Here is a 26579-nt window from a genome sequence, read left to right on the forward strand (position 1 = left end):
AGAGATCTCCTGTTGAGGGACAGCCCTGCTCCTACAGGAACAAATTCCTACCTCTGCCCAAAAAGCTGTTCCAAACCTTTTGCAAGGAAACCTTGGGGCAGAGGGGACTGCAGAGCATCTCCTCCTTTACCCACACCTGCACGGGTGAGGCAAATGCTCCTTGCATGCAGGATGAACAGGGGGGCTCACATATTTTGGCCAAGATAGCCACATCCAGGCACCCCCAAAAGCAGAAGCCCCCACTCCCATCTCTCCCTCCTTTACTCACATGAAGGGTGGCAAAGCCACTGCAGCCTCCTGCTTCCACAATGTGCTCAAAATAAATTATTATACTCAGTCCAAATAAATTACTGTACTCAGCTCAGACACCTTAGCTCTTGTTTCCAAGCTATTCTTGACCAAAGAGAAAATAACTCAGAAAAAGATCAGGTGGGGCTTTATTTATTTTTTCCTAACCAAAGAAATTTGCCTTCTACTTAAACTTGCCTGATGACAGGAGGGGAGTCAGAGCTCCTGATGAAGAGCTGCAATTCTCTGTGACTGTCAGATAAGGAAAAATAAAGAGTCTCACAAATGCATTTCCTGAGCAGGGATCTGTAATGACTACAGAATCCCAGGATGGTTTGGGTTGGAAGGGACATTAATGATCACCTCATTCCACCCCCTGCCATGGGCAGGGACACCTTCCACTATCCCAGGCTGCTCCAAGCCCCATCCAACCTGACCTTGGACACTTCCAGGGATTCAGGGGCAGCCACAGCTTCTCTGGGCACCCTGTGCCAGGGCATCCCCACCCTCTGAGCAAAGAATTCCTTCCTGACATCTCACTGAAACCTGCCTGTCAGTTTAGAATGATTGGATGGTTTAGTCCACAATGAGGACTCTGATACAGGAGGATGGGAATGACAAGGCTTTGCTCTGAAAGCTGGAGACTGAACATTCTTCCTACATTTACACTTCCAGCTGCACAGGTGTCCTTTAAAGCCACACTGAAAGGCATCAGCACATTTCTACCTGCAGCTTAAGAGGGACCACACGAGCACTGCGTGCCCACATCACACTTTGTGCTTACTGCAGCATTTCCCATCCAAAGACCTGTGTGAATCCATTCACCTTCCCAGTCCCTCTTACAGAGGGAGGAGAGGACCAAGAAACAAACCTGGGCTAAAGATGAAACCATCCCACCGGGATTGCCTTCAGCACAGACCTGATGTATTTTTTAATTTCTCTCCCCCAGACCTGCAGAGCACACAAAAGGTCAAGCATCAGGTCAGATGGCAATGCTCTGACTTCAACCTGTGCCTCTTCAGGCAGGAGCTGTGTGCTATCCAAACCCATGCCAATGTGATTTTTTGAGCCCAGAAGATCAGATTTTACCACCTGAATGTAAGTACAGGACAAGGTCAGATATCTGGGATGCAGGGATGTGGGTCACAGATCTTGAAACCTTGCAAGAGTTTACTCTCACTTTTTCTCTTCCCTCAGAGTCACAATATCTCCCCCCAGGTCCTGCAATTCCTGATGACTTGACTCTGGAGCAGGGATATCACAGGTGAGGTGGAAATGCACAGGGCAGCAGATCCGGTGGGAGGAGGAGCAGGAGGAGCCGCTCCCTTCACTGCAGATGCCCTGTCCCATTCCTGCCCCACGGCACAGCCACTGACCCTGTGCCTGCAGGAGCCAGCTCCTCAATTTAAAACAGCTAGAGAGCAGCTTTGAAACTACAGCCAAGCCTCTGGGATATCTGATGTATCTGGGATATGTGCGTGCCAGAGGAGGAAGGGAACACATCCCCACTCTTCTCTTCAGCTTCTCTCGCAGCCCTGGATGTGGGGAGCAGCTCTGGCACCACCAGACAGTGCCCACATTCCCATTTGCCTGCCAAAAACAACACGGCAGCAGCTCTAAGAGGTCTGGGTTAGGGACATCAGCTCCTAGTCTGGGACATGAGGAATCCCACAGCCAGAAAGGAGTCCCCTTGGAGCCATCTCACAGCAAGCCTGGGTGGGCAGGCACCTTCTCACCTAACACACCCGGAATTCCCATCCATCCATCCATCCATCCATCCATCCATCCATCCATCCATCCATCCATCCATCCATCCATCCATCCATCCATCCATCCATCCCACTTCCAGACTGCAACTGTGCAACAGTTTAGGTTGGAAAAGGATTTGAGACCTTACACTGGCACGGCCACCACTAAACTGTGTTCTCACATGCCACATCTCCACATCCTTGGAATACTTCCAGAGATGGAAGCTGGAATTCAACCATCCCCCCTGGCTGCACAAGGTCACCCCAGCTGATGCTCTAAAGGACTCCAGGTCAGAGCCAGAGGGGATCCCTCTCCTGTGTAAAAGGAGGGAGAGGTGGGGGGCACCTGGGAATCTCTTGACCTAGGCTGATGCACCCTGGTCCTCTCAGGATCTCAGTGGGGAACCTTCCACAGGAATCTTGGCTTGCATGTGAACCAATGTGTGCTAGAAGAAATAAATAAATGCACAGAGCTGGTGGTGCACTGGAAAAAAAGAAAAATTAACCCAAAAATCCCAGAATGGTTTGAGTTGGGACAGACCATAAAACCCATCTCGCTCCAATTCCCCTGCCTTGGGCAGGGGACACCTTTCTCTACACCAGGTTGCTCCAAATTTGAGCTCCAGCTGTTAGTTCAGACAGAAAATGTTTCCTCTCTCTCATGGCAACACAATAAAATATTTCTGTGGCTTCTACTTTGATGGGGAAATGCCCAGAGCTGAAAACACATGGCCACAGTGAATCCCAAGCAAGCCCTTGCCATGCTCCACTGCCTGGCTCTGGCATGAGGGACACAACACTGTCCTTTAGCCCTAAGGAGGATTTCCTCTCCTTTTTCCTCCTCATTACCAGATATCACCAGACACAGGGACACTGGGGAGGAAGGATGAACAGGAACTGTAAAAAAGGTTTTTTTTCAAAAACAGTTGGAATATTGCTCAGCTCAATTCATCCTCTATTTATAGTTAAGGGGAAACAAAAATCCTTTGAACATAGGGGGAGAATTTCAGCAGCTCCAAACCCAACTGTCCACTTCCATCCCACAGCCCTGAAGGTTTTTCCTAAAACCACAAACCCTTTCTACTCAGTAGTGAGGATGCATGGCCCATACCACCACAGCCCTCACTTCCCTAAACAAATCCCTAATGTGATTTCAGTGTTTCCACCCTGCCAAAAGCACCTAAAGCCTGAGAGAAGAGGGGCTGCAGCATCCCTGCTCCCTCCCTGGCATGCAGGACACAGCAAGCCACTTGCCCTCTAGTCCCTGTGTAGGCTGATGGGGAGGAAAGGAAAATCCACAGCTACAAAATCTCCATCCTGAACAAGCAGAGAGATGTAGGATGGAAGAAGGAAGCTGTGCCCAGGCTGGATGCAAAAGGATTCCCCAAGATGCCAAGAAGATGATTTGGGACCCACCCACAAGACATCCTCAGGAGAACACAACGAGAAGCAGCAGGGCTAAGAAAGGAGGGAAAACCACTGTACACATTCCCCACTTTTACAAGCTTTTTTCCAACGGCTAAAATAAAAAAACCCTGAGCAAATTGAGCAAAACATGTCAACAAGTTCTATATTATAGCCCAGACACACGTGTTCTCCTCAATAAGTTATATTTTTAGAAACCTTCTTTTGCAAAACCTGTCAGTGTTGGTGGGCCTTTTGTTTTCTTTGCTAGCTCCAAGTACTCACAAGCATCCTGGAGACTTTAACAAAAAAAAAAAAAAGGCCATTTTTAGACTTGTATGTGCAGAGAGGACTAAGAGAGTGTCACCATGTGTCTGAGATGTTAAATCCTCCAAAACCATATGCTGATGATTGCTCTAACAAAAGAGACTGCAATGATAAAAGGAAGCCTTATGTTTAAGCACCCGTTAGTCGTGCAAGATTAGAAATTACCTCACAATCCAATCCTTATAAAAAGGCTTTAAAAGCACAGGATTTCTCCTTAATATGAAAGCAATAAACTGATAGCTACTCATTATTGAATTAGTCATTCAGATTTAACAGCAGCACAAGTGTGACATCTTCTGTGTCCTCTTGACAAGCTACAGGGGGAAGGACAAGAGGCAAACATATCCCATGGGATTCACATGTAAACCCCACTCCCAGAATCACAGAATGCTTGGAAAGGACCTCTGAGCCCCACCTTTGACTGTCACCACCTTCTCCACTGTGATATCAGTGAACACTTGAACACTTCCAAGCATGGTGAACACCTCCAGGGATGTTGAAAAACTCCAGGGATGGGTTCCACAGGAACCTGGGACGCCCTGCTGAATGTGAGGTCAAGGATTTGCTGGCTGACCAAGTTTAATTATGGCTGAAGTTTAATTATGGAAGAAATGGGCCACAGATTAAACAGCTTGTCCAAAACTAGTGCTGATCCAACACAAAGGAGTGGGTGGACACCTCCATGCCCAAGACCAACGTGGCCAGACAAACCATCCCCTGAAATAGCTCCTTCCCAGTCTCCTCCTCCCAAACCTGGCTTCGGTTTCAGCTCCAGCTGTTCCCTCACAAATTGCTCCTCCTTAAATAGTCTCCCTTCCTCCTTCCTAGGGGAAGATTTTTCCCCACAGGATGACAGCAGGCTGCAGTATCAGGAGAAAGCTAAAATAGACTTTCACTAAGATTAACATCCCACTAGCAGCTGTATTACAGTGAAATGCAACCACCCAGAGGGTTAATAAATATACAGATGGATTAATACAGAGACTGAAATTTATAAATAGACTGAGCACTTCATTTCTGCAGTGAATTCCCCAGAAAGAAGGAAGGTGGGAAGACCCACAAAATAAGGAATACACCACCCAGGCAGAACAGCCATGCACACCATGAAGCATCAGGAAGAAATTCTTCCCTGTGAGGGTGGTGGGGCCCTGGCACAGGGTGCTCAGAGAAGCTGTGGCTGCCCCATGCTCCAGGCCACACTGGGAGCAATCTGGGATAGTGGAAGGTGTCCCTGCCCTTGGCAAGGGGTAGGAATGAGATGATTTTTCAGGTCCCTCCCAAGCCAACCATCCCTGTAATTCTCCATCTGCAGCATCAACGCTGGAGGAGTTTGAGGATACAGAAACAGGAAGGAGCTAACAATGTTCTTGTCATTTACCACCCAATGCACAAAATTAGAGATAATAAAGCAAAGCAAATATGAGATGCATTTTTGGGGCAGAAGGGAGCAGAAGGGAGATGCTTCAATACCCTAAATGAGTGTTGTTGCACACATCCAAAGTCTTTCCAAGTGATTCCTGGAGAGGTGGCTGCTGCAGTCTGGCTGTCTGCAAGCAAGGGATGCAGATCAAGCATACAGCAACACTGCAAAACCAGCTATAAACACACCTGCCATCTGAACCTGGCAAATGGGAAAGAAAACTAACCTGGATATTGGGATTACCCTTGGAAAGACCGACTGTCCCTTCCCATCCACCAGAGGTAACAGCAACATGCTGCAGAGCAAGCAAGGATTTGCAGCTATAAAGCCAAGCTACAAGAATCACTCTGTGCTCAAGTTGTGGTTCACCATCAAAAAGATGCATCTCAGGAGAAGCAGAGGGCTCAGTGCAGAATCAGATAGAGTTATCTCCAGAAGTTGCACTGTTATCTGCTTGCAGCACACAGTTCCTCCATAGGATACGTGGTGGCAGCGGGATGTGATAAATGGTAAAGCCATCCTTAGCAACGTGAAGGCATCTATAAAACACCCACCTCGTGTAATATAGCAAACACACAGTGGAAAAAATAGTCAGTGATATGAGGGGGAAAAAAAGAGGGGGAAAAAAGCCCACTTCCTCGACAGGATTTATTTTTAAAAGATGGTTGCTCAAGCTTGCCCGGGGATTCAGCACGTCAGGAGAAGCTCCTGTGCATGAGGACAAATGGTGACTCAGCAGGTAAAAGCTGTCAAAAACACATCCAAAATTGAAATGATTAAAAAAAAACATGAGGAAAAGTTATAAATACCTCAAGCAGTTTTGCTTTGTGCACTGGTCGGATGCCTGGGGCTGCAGATGATGCTCTGCAAAGCAAGAGGAGGGGCCCCATTCCCATCCCGAGCACCTGTGGGGGGTTCTCTCCTCCAAAGGCAGGATGGCAGGGGATCCCCAGCCCCAGGAACCGCTTTGGGATCCGTGTCTGCCCCAAACACAACGTGCTATGGGATCCCATCACCACTGAATTTCAGATGGGATGCTAAAGACAGCCTTGCACCCCAAGGCACATCTTGTCCCAGCCCTCATTGCACATGGCTCCAGAGAGGACGGGAGTGAGACTTTTTAATGCACATTCAGACAAAAATACTTCTTTTTTTACACTGCCTTTTTTTTTTTCTTTAAGTTTTAAATAAAAGTCAAAAAGCCCAGCCAACATGAAAGGCTGGATAAACACTCCTCCTTTCCCCAGCAGAAATTACAAAAATGCCTTTGAATTTGTTTTGGCAAGAAACAATGTTTTTTATGAAAGAGCTTCATTGAAAAGTCACAATTTGGAATGTATTCATCTATTCTACATTTTTTAAAAAAAAGTTTTAATTACCACTTTAGGAGTATTTTGACATAGTTTATGGTTTGTTAGATTGTACTGTGTGTTACAAATGCCAAACACACCTTTTGGAAGTGCCTTATTATTGTATTAATGCAAAATGTTGGGTTTGTGCTGCCGAGACTTGTGTTGGCAAATGAAAAATAATGAATTAATTCCATTTGGAGAAAATGCTGCCATTTATAACCCAGCAATTAAGAACAGATTTAATTTTAGATATTGCTGCATTCTTCAGCTTATCGAGTTATTCAGTACCAACACTGGTGCTATCAGTGTATGCTCAGTTCTTTAAAAAACAGACCCAGGCCAATTTCTCACCCCTTAAATTAGCAATGCTAGACGTGAAAAGTTAATGCTGCTTTCCTCTCTCCTGAAAGCTGCAACATATGGATTGTGCTGGGGGAAAAACAACAACAACAAAAAAAAAGCAGCAGCACATGTTGGGATTTCTACTATAACAGGCCAAAATTTATCAGCCACGGGCACATAAGGAGTTAAAAAAAACCCCAAACCTCAATGGAGTGAAGCAATGTTTGCAAACCAGGGGGTGTAAACATTTTGAGAGAGAGGAAAACAGCCCAAATCCTGGCTCTGGAGGGACATCCACAGCCCCATCTCTCTCCCCAGGGCCAGGCAGTCCTGCAGCAGGTAGGAGATGGAGAGAGGAAAATGTTTTTTATTTGGCTGCGGCTCTGCCAGCAGGAAGGTGATGCCCAGGGAGGGCTGGTGCCGTGGGCAGGGCTCCAGCTGGCACCGAGGGGATGGGAGGCTGCCGGCTGCATCCCACGCAGGGAAGAGTCAGAGCAGCCCAGGGACCAGCACCTTCATCCCTGGCAGTGATGGGGCAACCCCAGGACTCCCTGAGAGCCAAAAGACTGGCAGGACATGGGACCTCAGTGTCCCCCCCGGGGCACACGGCATGAAACACTCACTGTCACCACCAGCAACCTCAGACACCATGAAAACACACTCTGTGGCCAAGGGAAGGGAAATAGGAGCAAGGACATGGGAACTCCCCTTCCCCCAGGCATCCTCACAGCGTCACCAGGCTCCCAGCCACCTCCTGCAGCAGGAGACCACAATGTGCGGAAAGAAGGGACACACACACGGGTTGTGGCAGCAATCCAGACTTGGAAAGCAAAATGAACACGTGTGGTGAGGGACAAGGAGGGGAAGAGCTCTCCAGTGATGGCAGTGGAGGGCCCAGGGCATCCCCTGCAGCGCTGAGGTGACACGGTGACACCTCTTTGCTCTTGTCACAGCAGCACAGCTGCCAGGACCTGCTGTGGCATCCCCAAGGGTGGCCCGACCAAAGCCAGCTGCTTTTGTCACACCAGTGCTGTGGGCCTGCTGCAGGAAAAGCAGGATAATGCTTTGGGCTTCTTGTTACACGGGAGGCTGGAACAGGCAGCACACCCAGAGCTGTGTGAAAATAGCCAAGTTTGGGTTTTTTTGGCATCAAGGTGATGTCATGTTTAAAAACACCACAGTACACCTTCGTAGTGCAACAAAAAGATTTTTGTGAAGCACTAAAGGGATTCCCCCCCCAAAATCCCAGCACCAAACGGGGACAGAGCAGCAGAGCTCACACAGAGCAACTCAGATCCTGGGAGAAAAGCTCTCTGCATCCTTGGGACCCTGCCATGGACAAACCAAGTGAAAAGGACTCAAAACCCCCACAGGGGTTTGCCAGCCCCCAAAAGATCCAAGGGCACCTTCACCACACCTTGACCTGCCACAAACCCTCTTGGGGCATATGTGAAAGCAAGCAAAACTAAATTAAACCTCAGCTTTTAATAGGGCTCCCCCTTCTCCTTGGGCAAAAGAAGGAAAAAAAAAAACCAAATACCCAAGAACATATTTTTATTTATCAAGATTCCAGCAGTCTCTTTTCCTGCTACATCCCTCTCAAAGGCTGTACTGAGAAGGATTGCTGCACTAATTGTAAGTCTGTGGAGAAACAGGCTTTCCTCTGCTTTCACACTGGAATTAGTTACGCTCAGCCTGACCTTGCATTATTTTTAAGCCCTGCAACATTAAAAGAAAATTAGAGAGACTTGTTAAATCCCTTAAAAGGTAAAACAACTCTATTGCTCCAGGTTTACACACACAAAAAACACAAACTCAAACCAAAAACGAGCTCTTAAATCACAGCTACTGCTTTAATGTGGTAGGATTTAGTCTTATACTTTAAATTCATTCATTTCTCGTTCACTCAAACAATCACACTGGCTTTAATGAGCTCTCCCTATGAAAACTCCAACTACAAAGGATCACATTTTGCTCTTGTTCCAGAGCTCCACACACCTCGAAAGGAAATCCTAAAGCATCGTGTGCTTCTTAGCAGCCAGATTACCAGCTTTTAATCCTCTCTGCCAGATGTATTTTTAATCTTTTTGCATGTAATAAAGCAAATTAGTGTAATTGTATGGGTAAACGGAATCAAAATAGGCACATAAGATTAAAAAAACCCTGAATCTGGTTATGTTTTGCAGACCTGGCAACTAACAGAGCTGGGGGCTGAATCAGCCCTGCAGGCACTGGCAGAGGGAGAAGCTGCTGCAGGGTGAGTGAGGAGCTTCATCACCCCTTGATCACGAGTCATGGGCTTGTTTCTCCTCTAGGTCCCCTGCAAGGGACCACACCAGCTTTTGGATGAGCAATCACAGCATGGTTTGGGTTAGAAGGGACCTTAAAGACCATCCAGATCCAGCCCATGCCATGGGCAAGGACACCTTCCACTACCCCAGGTTGCTCCAAGCCCCATCCCAATTGCTCATCCCTCCAAATTTACACTGGTCTGGCTGTCTCAAGGTGCTCCCTTAACTCATTTAGTGGGTTCTTTGCTGCCAGCAGGTTAGATGGGATACTGGGAATAAATTCCTGGCTGTGAGGATAGTGAGGCACAGGTTTCCCAGAGAAGCTGTGGCTGCCCCTTCAGGTATCTTCTCACAGAAACCACCCTGCTACCAAAACTTTGCCAGGCAAACCCAACTCAGCCCAGGGAAGTGGATCCTCCAGTCAGGGAGGGTTCTGCAGTAGCTCAGTAGGGAGTGGGATGGACCCCCAGCTATCACTGACTGCTCAGGGCAGGGGGAGAAGACACCAACTATTTCCTCTTTAAAAACAGAAACCAGCTGAACATCAATGCTGACATCCAGCTTGGCTTCAGGAGGGATTTAAAGAATTTGGGCTTCTTCATTCCCTAATCCCACACCATGCTTCCCCCACTACCAACCAGGATCGATTTCTAACAATGCAAAAGCATCTGCCCACATTTTTGCCATTATTTCAGACCCAGCAAAGAGCACCCTCCCCTTTCTGTAGGGTTAATCTAAAGAACAGTTGCCAAAATGCTGAGAACACAGAGGAACAATAGCTCCTCTGATGAAATTCCTCCACTCCATAGAGAAACCAGTATCCTCCAGCTGCTGTGGCTTGTCCAGAGAGATCTCCGAGTGTTTACCCGCTCCCATAAATAAAAGAAAAAAAAAAAAAAGTAAAAGATGACAAACTCAAAGATTTCAGTGCAGCCTGCAAAAACTGACTGGAGAGCCCTGCCATCTAATCACAATTCAAGTTTTATTAATACAACATTTGCCTTGTGTGAAATACAAACCTGGGACATCAGTGGAGGAAGGGCAACACCGGCCACCTGTCCCCAGGGTAGAGACTCTCTAAACTTACCAGCACAGAGACCACTTCCAGCAGCTCCATCCCTTTAAATCCTCATTCTCAGTGGAATCTCTGATCAGTCATTTATAAAAGCTGGGAAGCCAGGCTGGACAGCTGAATTACAGCAGCTATTATCCACGTATGCCTGAATACCAGCAGACACCTTTATTTATAAAGGCTCTCCGGCTGACCGAGATTTGACATCGGCTACAAAAAGCACTCAGCATCCAACTGGCTGCTCCAGAAGAATGTGAGGAGAGGTTGGCAAGCAGGGGCTAAGCAGACACCTTTACACAGCTTCCCTGCTGCTGCCATGACTCCTAACCCAGCAGGTTGAAGTAATTGATTTCCTGAGCAGACACACAAAGTTGCACACCTTTGCCTCTTCTGCTATGGATTCAAATGCATTGTTTTCCCCTCATCCCTAATTCTAAAATATTTGGAGTATTTTATCAGGCTTATCCTCTCTCTTTTTAGGGTCTCTGTACTTTCCAAGATGCTGTTTGTTGTTTGTTCACCTTTAGGCTCATCGCCACCTGTGAGCTCTGAGCTCATTTTCCATGAAAATTGGGAACCCACGGCACTCAGGTAATGCAAGTGCAAGGGGATGGGGAGGCAGAAGGTGATAAAAAAACCCAGTTGTTCTTGGCAGATTTTCTTTAGCTCTAACAGTCTCAGTGACAACCCCTGATAACAGAAGATGACCAAAGTGTGAATTCTGCTTTAAATTGACAGAATTCCCAGGAGCAGCACATGCAAACACAGCCCACAGGACTCAGCTGGGCCAAGGAAGGCTTTAGTACCCATGTGTGCCCATCACACTCCTCATCTACTGCAATGACCTGAAACAAGAGCTGGCACCGCTGCCAGGACAGAGTTTGGATCCAGTTCCCAACTGGGCTCCAGGGGCTGCCCTGAGCCTGCCAGCACAATCACTGTAAAGAAGGGATTTCCTTGCCTCATTCCTCATTTCTTAAGCAAGAACCATTGAAAGGAGGAGTCCTTTGACCTCCAAAAGCATCCCTGTTCAGCCTGGAGAGGAGAAGGCTCCAGGGAAACCTCAGAGACACTTCCAGTGCCTACAGGAGCTCTGAGAGAGCTGGAGAGGCACTTTGGACAAGGGATGAAGTGACAGGACAAGGGGGAATGGCTTCCCACTGCCAGAGGGGGATAGATGGGATATTGGGAAGGAATTCCTGGCTGGGAGGGTTGTGAAGCCCTGGCACAGGTTGCCCAGAGAAGCTGTGGCTGCCTGTGGATCCCTGGAAGTGTCCAAGGCCAGCTTGGACAGGGCTTGGAGCAGCCTGGGATAGTGGAAGGAGTCCCTGCCATGGCAGGGGTGGAACAAGGTGAACTTTATGTTCCCTTCCAGCCCAAATCACCCTGGAAGTCTGTGATCCCTCCTGCTCCCAGCACCCTTGCATCCACCCCTCCCTCCCTCCCACTGCAGCCAAACCCCAGCACCAGACTGAGCCTCAGCACAACTCTCCAGCTAAAATTCCCTACAGATGAGGAAAATTAGAGAGCTGACAGCAGCAGGAGTGACCTCGGGCATCCCTCACAGCACAACCTGGAGCTCTGGGGAGGTTTCCCGGAGGGGCTGCTGGATGGGATCCCTGTGGTGCCACCCTCAAGCCCCCAGCAGCAGTGTCAGGAAGGAGCTGTGTGCTGTCCCTGCGCTGCAGAGTAAGTTGTTATGGTTACTGAAGGGTTTGTTGGGCTTTTTTTTCCTCCTCTTCTAAAAAGAATTCTTATCAGTTTAACATAATACCACCAGTCAATAACAATTCTTATCTTAAAAGGTCACTCAGGTAGTTATAACTCAACATTTCATCTATGTTTGCATTATCTGGAGGGAAACAGCCAGGGGACTTTGTATTTTTTTTTAATAATCCACTTCTTTGCAACTGTAAGATTTAAAAAAACTCTACCCAGAACCACGCTGACCCTGTGGCAATTTGAGCACACAGGGGAACAGTCAGAAAAAAGGTAGAAAAATCATATTGATGTTTGCTGCATGAGAAACAAGAGGAATATCCCAACAGGAAAGCTGACAAGCAGGAAAATGCATGGACATAGGCTGCAGCTGCTGCAGAAACACCATGTTCTGCTTGTAAATGTCAGATCAGCCAAGTTTCTCCACAACAAAACTTGTGGATTTTTCCCTCCACATTTCTCTTGCCAATTTCTTCCTTCTTCAATTCCCAGTGCTGATGGGAGACAGAGAAAAGGGGACAACATGAAAAACCCAATGACGAGAACGACTGATCTGTGATGTTCAGGGTTAAAAATACAGAAAAAAGAAAAAAAAAAAGATGCAGTGCTGTGGAAAGTGGGTTTTAAGATGCTTCTGGCTAAACCTGGTTAAACCCTGATTTATCCACCCACTCAATTTCTTCTTATAACAACAATTAAAACTCCAAACACAACACGTGCCTATTCCCCACCAGGCAACAGCACAGTCAAGGAGCAGGAGAATTAACTGGTTAAAAGAAAGGCAGGTTTGTAGCTTGCCTGAAACAAGTTGCATTAAAAAAAAAGGCAGTCTGGAATTAATTATTTGTGAGGATCAGTAACAGAAGAGAAGCTTTTTGAAGCACCCCATGCTTCTAAAGCAGGACAGCCTTGCTTGAGAGCAAAGAGTGGAGCAGAGCTGCTGAGTCCTGCAGACCACAGTCACAATATTAACATTATTTTAAGTAAAATAACACCTTCCAGGCATGATAGCTCAACAAGCTGGGCTGCATCCAGCTCCTGAAAGTAACAGGGAAGGCTTACAGGGGTTGTGGCAGGAGCTGGCTCAGCCCTTGGTGCAAGAGCCATCAGTATCATCTGCGTTTTCCATTTTGGACAGTCCCTTGTCCACAACATAAAATGACCCTGAATTTGTGTTAGCACTTTTCTCTGCCCTGTGGATTATTCTGACAGAATACAAGAAAGTGTTTGCACAGCAGCTCAAGCACTGCAAATGCCCTGAGAAGTCTGCCAAAGGCAGTAGCCAGGGTTAATGGTAGAGAAATATGTGGTTTACCCTGGGTTCAACTCTGAGAGCAGAAATCCACAGGCACCATCAGCAGCTCCAGACAGGAGTGCTGAGCCCAGGAAGCCTGAGCTGAGGTGCTGCAGCACACACCTGCACAGAGCCCATCAGAGAAACCAGGCTGAAATTCAGACAGCTTCACCAGAACCCTTGATGCAGCCCTGCCACGGAGTCACTGCATGTGAATACATCAATAAAACCCCACACTGTGAACGGGGTGAGCCTGTGCTGGTAAATCCTTCACTTACAGCTCCTCTTGCTTTAGCCAGATGTGTTTGTCTCCTGCATGGAGAGCCAGGAGAAGCCCATGCACCTGCCTCACACAGCCAGCTCCTGCCAGGTACAAAAACTGGGTTTCTGTCTCTGGAGCTGGCCCACTCACCCTGCCCAGGCTCATTTTCTGCTCAGTACCTAGAAGCAGAGCAAGTCAATTTGCAGGGCTGTGATGCTATGGATGAGATCCCATGGTCTGCTCCATCAGAGAAAATCCAGCTTGTAATCCAGAAACACAATTCCCCCTGCCCACAAAACCCCTTCCAAAGAACAGCCAGCAACACCTTCTCCAACAGAGAATCCCAGCCTTGTTTTGATGAGATCCTGCCCTTCCACTTAACGCATCTGCTGTGGAAAAGGAAGTCAGGAACGGATCTGCTCACTCCAACCTCAACTTTATTTGTAATTACTGGGCCAAGATGGAAAGCCACCGGCTTGGCTGTTTGCCATTGCCAAATTTGCACTCGGTGATGACCTCTGCAAATCTCTGTGTCTCTTCTTAGGACCAAAGCACTGGAAAGATAAACACACCATTTTTTAAGGGAAAAGGGATGAACACGCAAGCTTGGAGATCCCTTGCATCAGACTCTTTTAGGTCCCTCAGCAGCTCTTACGTAACCAAGAGTTAGTAAAATAGTAATGCTCTTGTTTATTCGGTAAAAATAGGAAATACAAAGGGCACATGCACACGCAGAGGTAGATTTGCACAAACACACAATTCAGGTGAGGGCTCATCCCACCACCCTGCAGACAAAAAGGGCTTCACACACAACGACTTGGCCTTTGTGTGGGCTCCTGCCCTCAGCTGGCAGAAGTGAGGAGGAAAGGGGGCGATCAGGTGGGAGCCCCAAAACACAGCACTGCAGGGCAGCAGCTTCTCCCCTCTCTGAGGAATCCAGCCCTGGGGCTGGGGTGCAGTGGCAGTGCCAGGGGTGCCCTTTCTCCCAGCAGTTATCTCTGGTAACACAAGACACCAGCTCGACGCTGGAGCACTAAAGCACTGACGGATGCATCCTAAAATAAAGCCAGTGTTCACACTAATTACTATTTCAGTTATGCTGATTGCAAACATAACTCCCAGCTCAGTAAGAAGTGGCTTTCGTGGGCCACAAATGAAACCAAGGTGGTTTGTTTCTTTTCATGGAAAATGAGAAAAAGGAATGGCAAAGCTTGAGAAATTGTAGAGAGATGGGAATTTGCATCGTGATCCACAACCTTCAACTGCTTCAGGGAAACTCTGTGGGAAAACTCAGCTGACTGGAGCATCAACTACTTTAAAAGCAACTGGCCTAATTGCAAATATATAATTAGTGAAATGGGCATGCAGCTTTGCTCAGATTTTGAGGTCTAACACACCAAAGGATGCAACTGTGCAGAGGATCATCCACCGGCAACAGCCCAAGCTACGAGCAGAGCGCTTTCCCCACTCATCCATTTAATCTCATTTGCAGATAAGTGTATTCACAAACTAGATTATTTTAATTGATGGCTCTACAGCTGGTTCCTATTCAGCTCTTGATCTAAAGCTGTCCTCGACCTCTCCCATCAATCTATATCCTGACAGTGATGCTCTATGTGCTTCCTCTCGTTCACCAACACCCTCCCTGCACCCACTCTGGTGGGAGAGGACTTCAGCTCTGCTGCTTTCCCAAGCACAAATACAAGATACCTGCACAGAAGGAATCAAGGAACAAGCTGGTCCAGGCAGAGAATTCCAGCTCAGGTCTGTGATGATGCATTAAATGCTTCCTTGCATCTTTCACATCCTTCACTTCAACACTGGGATTTTTCCCAGGTGAAGTCAGTGGGGAAATTAACTCTGGCATCAGAGCCATGAACCACCTGAGAAAATGGTTAGAAGGACACTGCAAAGTATGGAAAGGTCTCTGGGAGAAAGCAGCCCACCTATGAGCAACCCTCTTGCACCTCACCATGCCCCAGGCAGCAAAATGGGCTGTTACCATGAGTTAACTTTTTCCTTCCCATTTTAAGCATTGCTACCTAAAAATTACTACCCTGGCAAGCTCTGCCACCCCTCATCCAAAAAGACCTGGCCTTCATTAGCCCTGCCAATGGAGGAGACCATGTCATTCATTTTGCTGCCAAAATTTTGGGAGCAAGCACAGGAGTATCTCCTTACTCCTAGTGAGGGACACATGCCAGGAACAAGAAGGGAAGGAGTTTTTAAGCAAATAAGAGAAAATACAGAAGAGTAAAATGCAAGCCCAGAAGAGTCTCCTGTAGGTCCCAGCACTGGGGTGAGTGGGACAGCAGAATAATGCCACACCACAGACCTTCCTCCAGCCTGCAGTGCTTCTCACAGGCACTCTGGAAAGCATCCCTAAAAATAAAAATAGCTTTGAATCACAAGAGAACACTGGGTGTGTAGCCTGGCTCAAAGCCCCTGGCTAACATCACTCTGTACTTCTGTACCCCTCCCCTTGGTATTTTACAAAAATCCCAGCACTGATAGCTTTTAGCCCTGAAGTTTGCAAACAAAACCTGGGAAAGATGTGTGGCAGCAGGTCAAGTACCAGCAGGTTAAAAGCAAGTGTCCAACAGCTCAGCAGATCTGAGGTTTGCCCAGGTCACACAGAAAAGCTGGGACTGTCCCATCCCTGGAAGTGTTCAAGGCCAGGTTGGATGGAACTCTGCAGCCTGGTGCTCCTGGTGGAAGCTGTCCCTGTCTGAGGGGTTTGAACAAGGTGATCTTTCAGGTCCCTTCCAACCCTTCTGTGATTCTGTGATCTCTCCATTTAGGAGTCCCAGCTCGTAATTTTTAATGAGCAGAGCTGGCAGGGCTGCTCACATCCCTCTCCAGGCAGAGACAAGTGTGTGGAATGACCACACAATGATGATGTCTAAGTGCCCTGCACTTAGAATTCTCTATCACTTCCAATATGCACAGGCTAAGCCCCTGACCCCATCTTCCTCCTGGGATGCCTCTTGGCCTCCTCCAGTCCCACTGTGTGACAGCCCAGCCATGCTCTCACACAGACCAAGGACATTTAAACCAGAGCTCGGCATTGCAATGCAACTGTAAGCCAAGAAAAAAAAAATTTAAAAGTGAGAAACACCTTCAAATTTGGCACTGGGATGATTTGCCATCAGTGGGGGTCACTGGGAATGAACTACAAAATTTGCACAGTGCAGGGGTAACAGCTTCCTGATGGGCTGGGAGACTGTCTGTGGCTGGGGTGGCAGCAATAGATGCAGGGCTGGAGCCACAGGGAGCTAAGGATATAAGCAGCAAGGTCTGCAAGAATATGTAATGCCTTTTAATAGACCAGCTGGTACAGTTGGGAAAAAAACACCCCATAAGCCCTCCTTTGAGCTGGTGCACCTTCATGCCTGGCCATTTTTTCCAGCTGCATCACTTGCTCTATTAAAAGACATTACGGCTCCCTGCAACCCTTGTCTCTTCCTCTGGCCAGTCCTTCCCAGGATGAGGAATCTAGGCCATCCTGATGCTCCCCTTGTGATACCTGACAGCCTGCTGAAATGAAATAAAGATTTTGGCCCTACCATATGGAGCAGTTAATGTCCTGTGCACAGGCCAGAGAAAGCTTTCTGTCCTTTATGAGCTTAAAGCTGTCACTGCTTCCATCAGTGCACGTGGGTGTTTGGACACCTGGAGGACCTACAGGAGTCTTTGGGCACTTCTGTCAACCTTGCAGGAATGAGGAAGCTAGGGCTGGTGGGATGGGATGTGGGACTGCTTTGGGAAAAAACCGCAGAGGGATGCTGGAGTAGATGAAAGCAGAAACATATTCTGTGCTCATTGCCCAAAGCCTACGGACCATAGTTCATGGATACAGCCCCCACCTCTCCTCACTGGGTGTGCAGCCCTCAGAGCAGCCATGCCCAGCACCCCTGGGTGCCCCAGGAGCAGCACAGGTCCCATTCCCACCACAAGGCTCACCCCACTCCTGCCTGACCTTTACTGGTAGCTCAGAGGAGGTCGCCGTGTCCTGACGGCTCCGAGCAGCTGGGACTGAAGCTGCCCAGCAAGGCCAGGCTGGAAGGAAGGAAGGAAGTTATAGCAGGCTTTTAAATAGTGCTATGTAATACCTGAAACTTCTATTTCTGTGCATGGATAATATAGTTTCCATATTCTCCTTCTTCTCAGCAGACCAAGCCATTCACACTCAAATTGAATTAACCCAAACCCTTCACCAGTTTAAACCATTAAAGCTCAGTGAAGCCACTGTGCAGGACAGTCCCAAACTGCATGTTTCACATAATGAAGAATGTATAGGTGTCTTTCCATGTTTACTTCCCATTCCTATTTTCCCTTTATAACCAAGCAATGGATTTCAGGTGGTCCTGCAGCCACCTCAGCAGCCCCCACACCTCCCTGCACTTCCAGACACCAGTGCAGCATCCTGCAGGACATCTGAGGTTGGCAACAGGTTACATCCACCCCTCCAGGCTCAGGCAGGGATCCAAAGAACCATGGAATCAGGAGGGTTTCTGAGGGTCATACACAGCTGTACACAGCAGAGCCACGCTGGGTTTGTAGCACTGATGAGGACAGCTTGGCTGTCATTATGAAAATACTCTCACACTTGGAAAAAAACCAAGATAGAACTCCTTTGAACTAAATACACTTGCTACTCTGTGGCAATTAACTAGTTTAAAAGAGTTTTCTTCCTTGAGTTTTCCAACCACGTCTGCCATTCATCAGACCTCTCACCTTGAGTCTACCCAGCAAGAAACAACCTGGACACCTTTGCTGAAATGGGTTTTCAGCCTGGTCTACACACCTGAAAGCCTCTGAGCCCAGCACCACCAGTTAGAGAGGATCTCTGAGCTCTGGTGTCCCTTTAGGACCCCTCCTGATCTCTGGTGGTAGTGGTATTTCCAAGGATGGTGCCTATCCACCATGGACCACAGCAGGGCTGCCACCTCCTCCTAAGAACCATCATCTAGGGGCAACATTCCAGTTTGCCCACCTCTCCACAGGGTTGGGGCAAGCAACAGGTCCTGCATGTACAAAATAACACAATTCTCATGAGGACCCAGTGTAATTCCAACACCTGCTCCAGTACATTAGCCCAGCATGTTACATTCAGCTGGTGACACCCCTTCCCAGACAGCAGATTTCATGGAAAGGGAACATCCCCTGCCTTACAGCCCCCACCAGAGATACCAGCAGGGCTCCTACAAGCAGGGAGCCACTACTTCCAAGTCAGCAAACACCAGGAAAATGTACCAGGAGCCACTTCAGGCCCCAGCCCAGGAAGGAATCGAGCCCAAATTAGTAATGCAAACACCAGGATTCAAAGAGTAACGCAAGGTTTGATGACGACGTTGCTGTTCAGGACTTGGTGTGATTCCATTGCCAGGCAAGTGACAAGTGCCAGACTGCCAAACAGGCGTGGAACAGGAGTGATTTCAGGAATACAGGTGGCTTTAGGAAGGCAGCACTAACACAGGAGGCTAAAAGCTATTGCCTGAGCCTGGTTACAAATCTCAGCGAACCTTCCCTGCACTGCAACAGGACTGCCTGGAAAAGTGCGTGTCCTGCTCTGCAGGAGGCAAGGATGTGTCCATCCCCTGGGAAAGCCATACAGAGGGGCGCTTGGTGAGAAAAAGGAACTCAACGGATCCAGGTTTTGGCACTGGAGTTACAAATGCCCTGGAGGAAGAGATCGTTTTTGGAAGGCACGCCAGGGAGAGCTCAGGCAGCTCCACCAACGCAGCAAGGGCCAGGCAGGAGGCTGGGTGCCAAGCTCTGCACGCAGGAGAAATCCTCGCGCCAAGCAAGGTCAACGGGATTACAGGGGCAAGCAGGGATTGCTTGCATGAGTGGAGATGGGAAGACCCAACCCCTGGTCTGCACCCAGGCTTACATCGAGAAAATGCCACCACACAGGTGGCCCTACGTGACTCTGTGCCCAGGACCACTCCAGAGCCCCGTTTTCCTTCACCTTTCCTGATGGCTGGAGGAAAATCACCCCCCTCCAATTCCCTGGCCAGCCAAGAGGACACAGCTACTGCCAAACCCACAGCTAGAATGAAAAGCTGAGATGCTGATGAAAAAAAATAAAATTAAAAATATACTGCTCACACCAACTTGCAGGGGGAATCACAGCAAACCTGTGAGGAAGCTGCAGATTTATCCAGGAGCAGCCGAGTTTGGAGAATGTGTCCCCTCCCATCCCCCCCCCAGGGCCTCCCCACCCAAAGGGATGGATGAGGTTCATCCTTTCAGCTGTTTATAAAAGCAGCAGTATTGCGCCCAGACGCACTCGGCAGCATTCCTCCCTCTCATTCCTGCGAGCTATATAAGGGAACGGCCAATTCCAGCCTGGCTCCCCTGCAGCCAGCCCCGATCCCTTTGCGCCGGAGCAGCTCCGGGCTTGGCTTCCTGCAGAAGGACTTAAATCCGTCCTCGGTGGAAACACGGCGCTGCGCTGGACCTTGTCATCAAATGGCAGCACAGGCAGCTGCCAAATCCTGCCGGCTCGGTGCTCTAATAGGGAACAGCTGGAGAAGGACCCTGCATTCCTCCCGCCCCGTCCACACCGGGGGCTCTGTTCGGGATCCGGCCGCAAGATTTCCACCCATCACGGAACGCAGCCGGCCGCTCCCTGGCACTGCTCTGCCACGCACAGCCCAAAATCCAAGAGATTCCAGCCCCCTGGGATTTGGTGCTTAGGAATGGGGGGGTTGCTTTGCTTTTTATGGGTTGCTGGATTTTTTTGGTTTGGGATATTTTTTATTTTTTTTTTTTTTTTGAGAGGTGTTGGAAAAACAGAACTGCGCAACTAAATAACATTTTGCCTTCCCTACTGACCCTCTGTGTTACAACAACTCTGAGCAACTTGCATCCCTGTGTACATCCCTAGTTAGGAACACACACATCTGTAACACACCCCCAATAAATAAATACGGGAACACACGGTGCAATTCGCACGGCGCTTGTGCCGTTCCCATCCTGCTCCAACTCCCATTTACTTTGGAGGAGTTGAGCAACTTGTAATGGCGAATAAATAAAAGAAAAATACACTTTTTGGTAGCCACGCACATTCTCTGTCCTGCACCCCACACGCTCAGTAACATGAAACAGTCCACTCATATTTTCTTAGAGCTCTGCTGAAACACAAGGGGGTATTCAGAGCCGCAGGAAAAAAATGCGTCCAAACAGGATCTGAATGATGAAATAGGAATTGCCACATTTAACAGGAAAAAAAAAAATAAAAAAAATAGGATAACCCAGTTGCCCAGACCTTTATACAATAACAGTTCGTCTGAGGTAGCGATGGGCTCCTTCTGCATGTTGCAGAGAGCAAAGCAAGCCACGTTGCCCAAAAGAAGCCTAGAAAATCCAGACTCTACGTGACCTGACTTACTTATTTCACAGGAAACTGCATGGAAGGAGGAAGGGGGGCACGGGGGGGAAAGGAAAAAAAAAAAAACCCACCAATCATTCATGCTACCGTAGTTACACCACGCCATGGAGCGGAGTAGTTTGCTGTGAAAAACCAAACTGAAATAAGCCAAACCCCGTTTGGAAAATAAACGTGAGCAGAGAAGCCGTTCCCGCAACCGAGCTGGGGGAGCCCCCGGCTCCCAAACCGCACCCGTTTCTTGGGTGTATTTTTTTCTTTTTTTTAAATTTCGACGGCATTAGAGCCGAAGAGCTCTAATGAGAATAGAGCCCGAGAAGGGTCGCAACAAACGCCAGCACTCACCGGGGTTGTTGGCCTCCCCTTCGAGGATGTGGAGCTCGGTGCAGTCTGCCAGGGAATGCTCGAGGCAGAGCTGGAGGAAGCGAGCCTGGGTCCGGCTGACGCGTTTGAGCAGGGAGAGCAGCGCAACAGTCTGCTCGCACTCGTTCCAGCCCTTGAACCACCCGGCCAGCACGCCAACCTGGTCTCGGAACATCATGGTGAGCCGGAGGGACAGCTCTGCGGGGAGAGAATAAATAACCGGGACAGCCTCCCTGCCCCGGCGCCGCTGCCGCCACCGTGCTCGGGTCAGGGGTATTAAAAATAAAAATAATAATAATAATAATGATTTAAAAAAAAAATCTCCTTTGCGACGCGAAGGGCGGGTTTGGTTTCAGGACGCGGCTCTCGGCCTGGGCTGGGTTTTGCTCCCTCTCTTCTGGCTTCGGTGCAGCGCTGGATTCCTGGAGGGAGGGAGCGAGGGAGGGAAGGAGGGAGGTGGTGGGGCCGAAAAAAAAAAAAAAAAAAAAAAAAGCCAAAAAAAGGAAAATCCCAGCGTCAGGGCTGCAGCCAGCAGAGGAACGACCTCCTCCCGGCGGGGGCTTCACACCTGGAACAGAGAGAGGAGGGGGAGTCAGGGGGGCTGCAGGAGGACGAGGAGGAGGAGGATGGAGAGGAAGGCTCGCACTCAGCCCGCTGCCTTCCTCCCACTCCTCATCCAACGCGCATTCCCACACCGTCACGGCGATCCCCCCCGCATCCAGCACCGCCATTTGGGATGGGGGGGGGAAAGCACCCAGCACACCCTCTCCACCCCCCCCCCCCCCCCAAAAGTTCTCCCCCGCACACACACACCCTGTATAAAAACACACTCACCTGACTCATACCGGCCCCGGCGATCGGGGGAGGAGGGGGCGGCGCGGCGTTTTAAGGTGGCCGTGCCATGTCCATGGGATGAAGGGGGGGGAAATGAGGGAAGGAGGCGGGAAAAGGGAAAAGGGAAAGAGGGGAGGGGGGGGGGCGCGCGCGCGCTCCGCGGCGCGAGACTGAGGCCGGCCGCGCGCCGGGCCCCCGCTCCCCCATGTCGCTCATTTGCATACGGGTGACGTCATCGGAGGGTGGGCGGGGCCGAGGCGCGCGCCGGAGGGGGGAGCCCGAGGGGGACGCGCGTCCCCCGTGTGTCCCCTGTGTCCCCCCCCCCCGCTCCTTTCTGCCACTCCCCCCGGGAATTTTGGGCGCTCCTCCCGCACAGGGAATGCTGGAAAACACACTCCGGATCCCCTCCCCGCGCAGCGAGCGGCCTGCGGAGCTCCCGCTGGAGGAAACCACCCTCTAGTGGGCTGCGGGGTAACGGCAGGGGGGATATTTTGGGAGGAAAAAGCACCGCTTTGGGCTCTGGTAAATGTGGCCTCGTCCCCAAATGGTAATTTTTAAAACTTTTTTTTTTTTTTCAGAGTTTTGCATTTTAGATATACGTGCTAAATATACACGGATTTTGCCCCTTCAAGCACCGAGTGTGCAGAGACAGGATTTGTGTTTGGGTTATCATTTCCTGTGCAGATTTTATTTCCCTTTCCCATCTATCATTTATTTCCCTTCTTTTTTCCTTTTTCTTGTTTTTAATTTTTTCATTTATTTCCATCCCATTGCAAGGGATGAGTCATACAGGTATCTACAGGAAGGGAAATGCGGGAGAAAAACCCCTAAGGACAAGTGTTTGGAAGAAGGCATCAAATACTGAACATAATCAAGGCATTTTATAAAACAAAAATAAAGGTGTGGGTTTTTTATTTGTGGGAGTACCTTTCCATTTTAAGCCATTTCTTCTTGTCTTGTCACTCCAGGCTGTTGTCCAAAGTATCTCTCCAGCTCTCTCAGAGCCCCTTTAGGAATCCCTTCCCTAAAATATCTGATCCGTGCTCAGGAACAAGTGACACTGCTACCTCTGCTCAGGGCAGTGGTGGAGTCCCCATCCCTGGAGGGATTTAAAAGATGTGTAGATGTGGCACTTGGGGACATGAGTCAGTGTTGGGCTTGGCAGTGCTGGGGGAATGGTTGGACTCCATGATCTTAGAGTGTTTTTCCAACCTTACAAATTCCATGATTCCGTAATTCTACCTTTGCAGCATCTCCCAGCCCTCATTATTTTGAGGACAGGGAAGCTCAGAGTTGGGAGACGTGCCCAGGTGTCAGGACATGCTCTGGGAGGGAGACACGATGGGATCATGGCAAAGGGGGGGCTGAACCCCTGCACCAGTGAGTGACAGAATCACAGATCTTAAAGCTCATCTCATTCCAAACCCCTGCCATGGGCAGGGACACCTTCCATTATCCCAGGTTGCTCCAAGGCCCTGTCCAACCTGGCCTTGGACATTTGCAGGACACACAGGCAGGCACAGCTTCTCTGGGCAACCTGTGCCAGGGTTTCACCACCCTCACAGGGAGGGATTCCTTCCCAATATCCCATCTGACCCTGCCCTCAGGCAGTGGAAACCATTCCTCCTTGTCCTGTCACTCTGGGCCCTTGTCCTAAGTCCCTCTCCAGCTCTCTTGGAGCTGCTTTAGAAATCCATCCCCTATAAGTGGCTGTGTGCTCTGCTGAGGGCTGTTTGTTCATTCTTTAATTACTTTTTAAAGCAACATATATCTTAATCTGCCCTTTTTGGGGGGAAAAATAGCAGTGGGGAAACAAAGGCCCCTAAAATCACTGAGAATACCTGGTCCTGTGTGCTGAAGCATCAATCCCACTGCAGGATGACGAGACGAAGATCATCAGGTAGACATCAAGTACAAATGGTCCATCTCACCACACTTGGAGTTTGCTTTTAGCTCAGTCTGTCTGGTGACTAATTAAACAAACACGAGTTCCCTGCCAAAAATCCCCAGCCATCTGCCTCATCCTCCGGCTCCATCGCAATAAATGCTCCACCAAGGAGCCCCTTTCCCCTCACCTAAGTGCTGACAGCCCTCCCGCTGTCGGGGTGTGCTTTGGGATGGCCCGTGGAGCTGTGAGGATGAGCCATCTGCCGCGCCGGGTGCGCGTCTCGCGCGGGAACGCGGAGCGAGGCTCCAGCAGCACGAGGAGCTCCGGGTGGGAACGCCGCGCGCTCACACCCCGCTAATTTAAGGGTTGCCAAGCTGGCTGTGCCAAGAACGCCTCCCAAGTTTTGCATTTTGATTGTCTAAAGTGGGAACGGCAGAGATGGGAAGGATATTTAGGGCTGAAGCAGCAAAAGCATCCCTCGGTGATGATGGGCAGGGCGGTGGGAAATGTCCCCTCACACCAGCAAGCCGTGGATGAAAAGAGTAAAAGAACCAAAGCCACAGTTTCTATCCTGTGCTCTGAGAGACACCAAGACCATGCTTAGTAATTAATCCAAAAATAATCACCCACCATTTAGGACCCCACAGTTCCTGTTCCCCAGAGTGTCCCAAGGAGGCAGCTGTGGAGAAGCGAGACCCTGACGTAACAGCACACGCCTGATGTTTGGAGGTTTCCATGGTAATTAAAAAACAGATCTGTGACCCGTGGAAGAAATTCCTTGCTGCATTCTGAGCTCTGTAGGGCGGGTGCCCGTGCAGATCCGTGTGATGGAAGGATCCTCAAGTTGGCTGGGAGCAAATCTTCCCTGACTGCAGTGGGGAGACTCACCAACACCCCCACGGCCAACTCTCTTCCCTGTGGATGGAGAATCCAAAGTGCAGACCACGTGTCCTGGGAGCAAAGACATCCCATGCAAAACACGAGGCAGACTGAGTGGAGAAGCAGGGTAATTCCCTTTTATATGGTAATTCCTGTGGGACCTTGGGATCTTTGCAGAGCCAGCTGGAGCATTTCTGCAGGGCTGCAAGTCCCTGGGTAGGAAGCAGAGGCTGCTAAGTGGGGCTGTGCTTGTGGGCTGAGGCACAGCAGATGCTGGGCTGGGCTGGGTCATGGAATCACAGACCATCCTGAGCTGGAAGGGACCCACAGGGATCATTGAGTCCAGCTCCTGTCCCTGCACAGGACACCTCAACAATCCCACCCTGTGCCTGAGAGTTGTTCAAATGCTCCTTGAGCTCTGCCAGCCTTGGGGCTGTGACCCTTCCCTGGGGAGCCTGGGCAGTGCCCCAATACCCTCTGGGGGAAGAACCTTTTCCTGAAATCCAACCTAAAGCTCCCCTGGCACAGCTCCAGCCACTCCCTGTCACTGTTACAGAGATCAGAGTTGTCCATCCAGTGCCCTTCATGAGGAAGCTGCACCCTCTGTGAGGTCTCCCCTCAGCCTCTTCTTCTCCAGGGTCAGTACAGCAACATTTAGATTTCTGTTTACCATTTCAGAGGGAAAATAAGAGGCCTGTGGTAATAGTAGCCAAGCAGGTGGTCTAAGCAAATTAGTGAATCCTGATGATTCCCGAGTTCAAAGGAAGCAGTTGCTCATCTCTGTGGAAGCTATCTGATAACATATTTAGCTGAAGAAAGGATGAGTGTATCCACCAGCACACAATGGCCCAGATTTCCTAGCTCATTAAACCCAAATATTAGTGAAAATACCATGGTAAGCAGGCTGAGATAATTAAACACAACATCACTTCCATTTGTTCCTAAACACAGTGTGGGAATTGGCCGCTGGGATGGCAGCATTTCCCTTACCTTGGGTGGTGAAGTGGAGCTGCAAAATTCATACAAAAAAAACCACCCTTCAAAAAGCAAGCTCACACCAAAAAGAAATATAATAAAATGAAAAATAAAAAGTAAACAACAAAACCTATGTGGGTCTGTATTTCCAAACTGGATGAGGCAGACATTAAAAAATCACAGAATCCTCGAAGGATTTGGGTTGGAAGGGACCTTAAACACCATCTTCCAGCCTTAACATGACAGTCCACATGGAGCAGCTCTCAGTGTGGATGTAAAACCACTGCATCTTCAGCCCTGTTAGTAGAAAATGAAGTGTTGAACAGCCCAAATCCTGGTGAAAGCAGCATGGGTGGACTCCTCTGATTCTGGAGGCAGCAATCACTGGGTGATGGAGGATGAGGGCTTGTAAGAAAAGCAAATTTAACCCTCTGGTTTGAGCTGTGACCACAAAGGAAAAAGGGAAAGAGAAGGAGCGGCAGCATCTGGGTGCAAACACCTGGAGAAAGGAGCACTGGAAAATACTACTTAGCATGGAAGGGCTGCTCACATTGTATTTGTTTAGCTATTGTCAAGGGGATGCCGTGAGAAGATCCCATGTCCTCTCTGAAATGCTGGGAGTGCACGGACATCGCCTCTCCAGCAGTGTCAGCTCTGCTCTGCACGCTTGATGAGTTGGCTGACAGAGACCCCAGGGACACAGAGCCAACAAAATAAATCAGCTT

The 26579-nt window shown here is 49.2% G+C and overlaps 1 protein-coding gene across 5 annotated transcripts in view; it reads right to left on the bottom strand.

Annotated features, from left to right (window-relative positions):
* SAMD4A (sterile alpha motif domain containing 4A) overlaps window positions 1-22267 on the bottom strand; it is a 97000-nt gene extending 74733 nt beyond the window's left edge. For all 5 annotated transcript variants that reach the window (XR_009276598.1, XM_058829667.1, XM_058829665.1 and 2 more), the window contains exons 1-2: window positions 22113-22267; window positions 21261-21846 (exon numbers count right to left, since the gene is read on the bottom strand). Coding sequence is in view for 4 of the 5 variants with exons in the window: in XM_058829667.1 (XP_058685650.1) it covers window positions 21261-21456 (196 nt within the window). In the remaining variant the exon portion in view is untranslated. The remainder of the gene's footprint in view (window positions 1-21260; window positions 21847-22112) is intronic.
* Between the last annotated feature and the right edge of the window lie 4312 nt (window positions 22268-26579).

Source organism: Poecile atricapillus, chromosome 1 (genome assembly GCF_030490865.1).
Source record: "Poecile atricapillus isolate bPoeAtr1 chromosome 1, bPoeAtr1.hap1, whole genome shotgun sequence".
NCBI lineage: Eukaryota > Metazoa > Chordata > Aves > Passeriformes > Paridae > Poecile > Poecile atricapillus.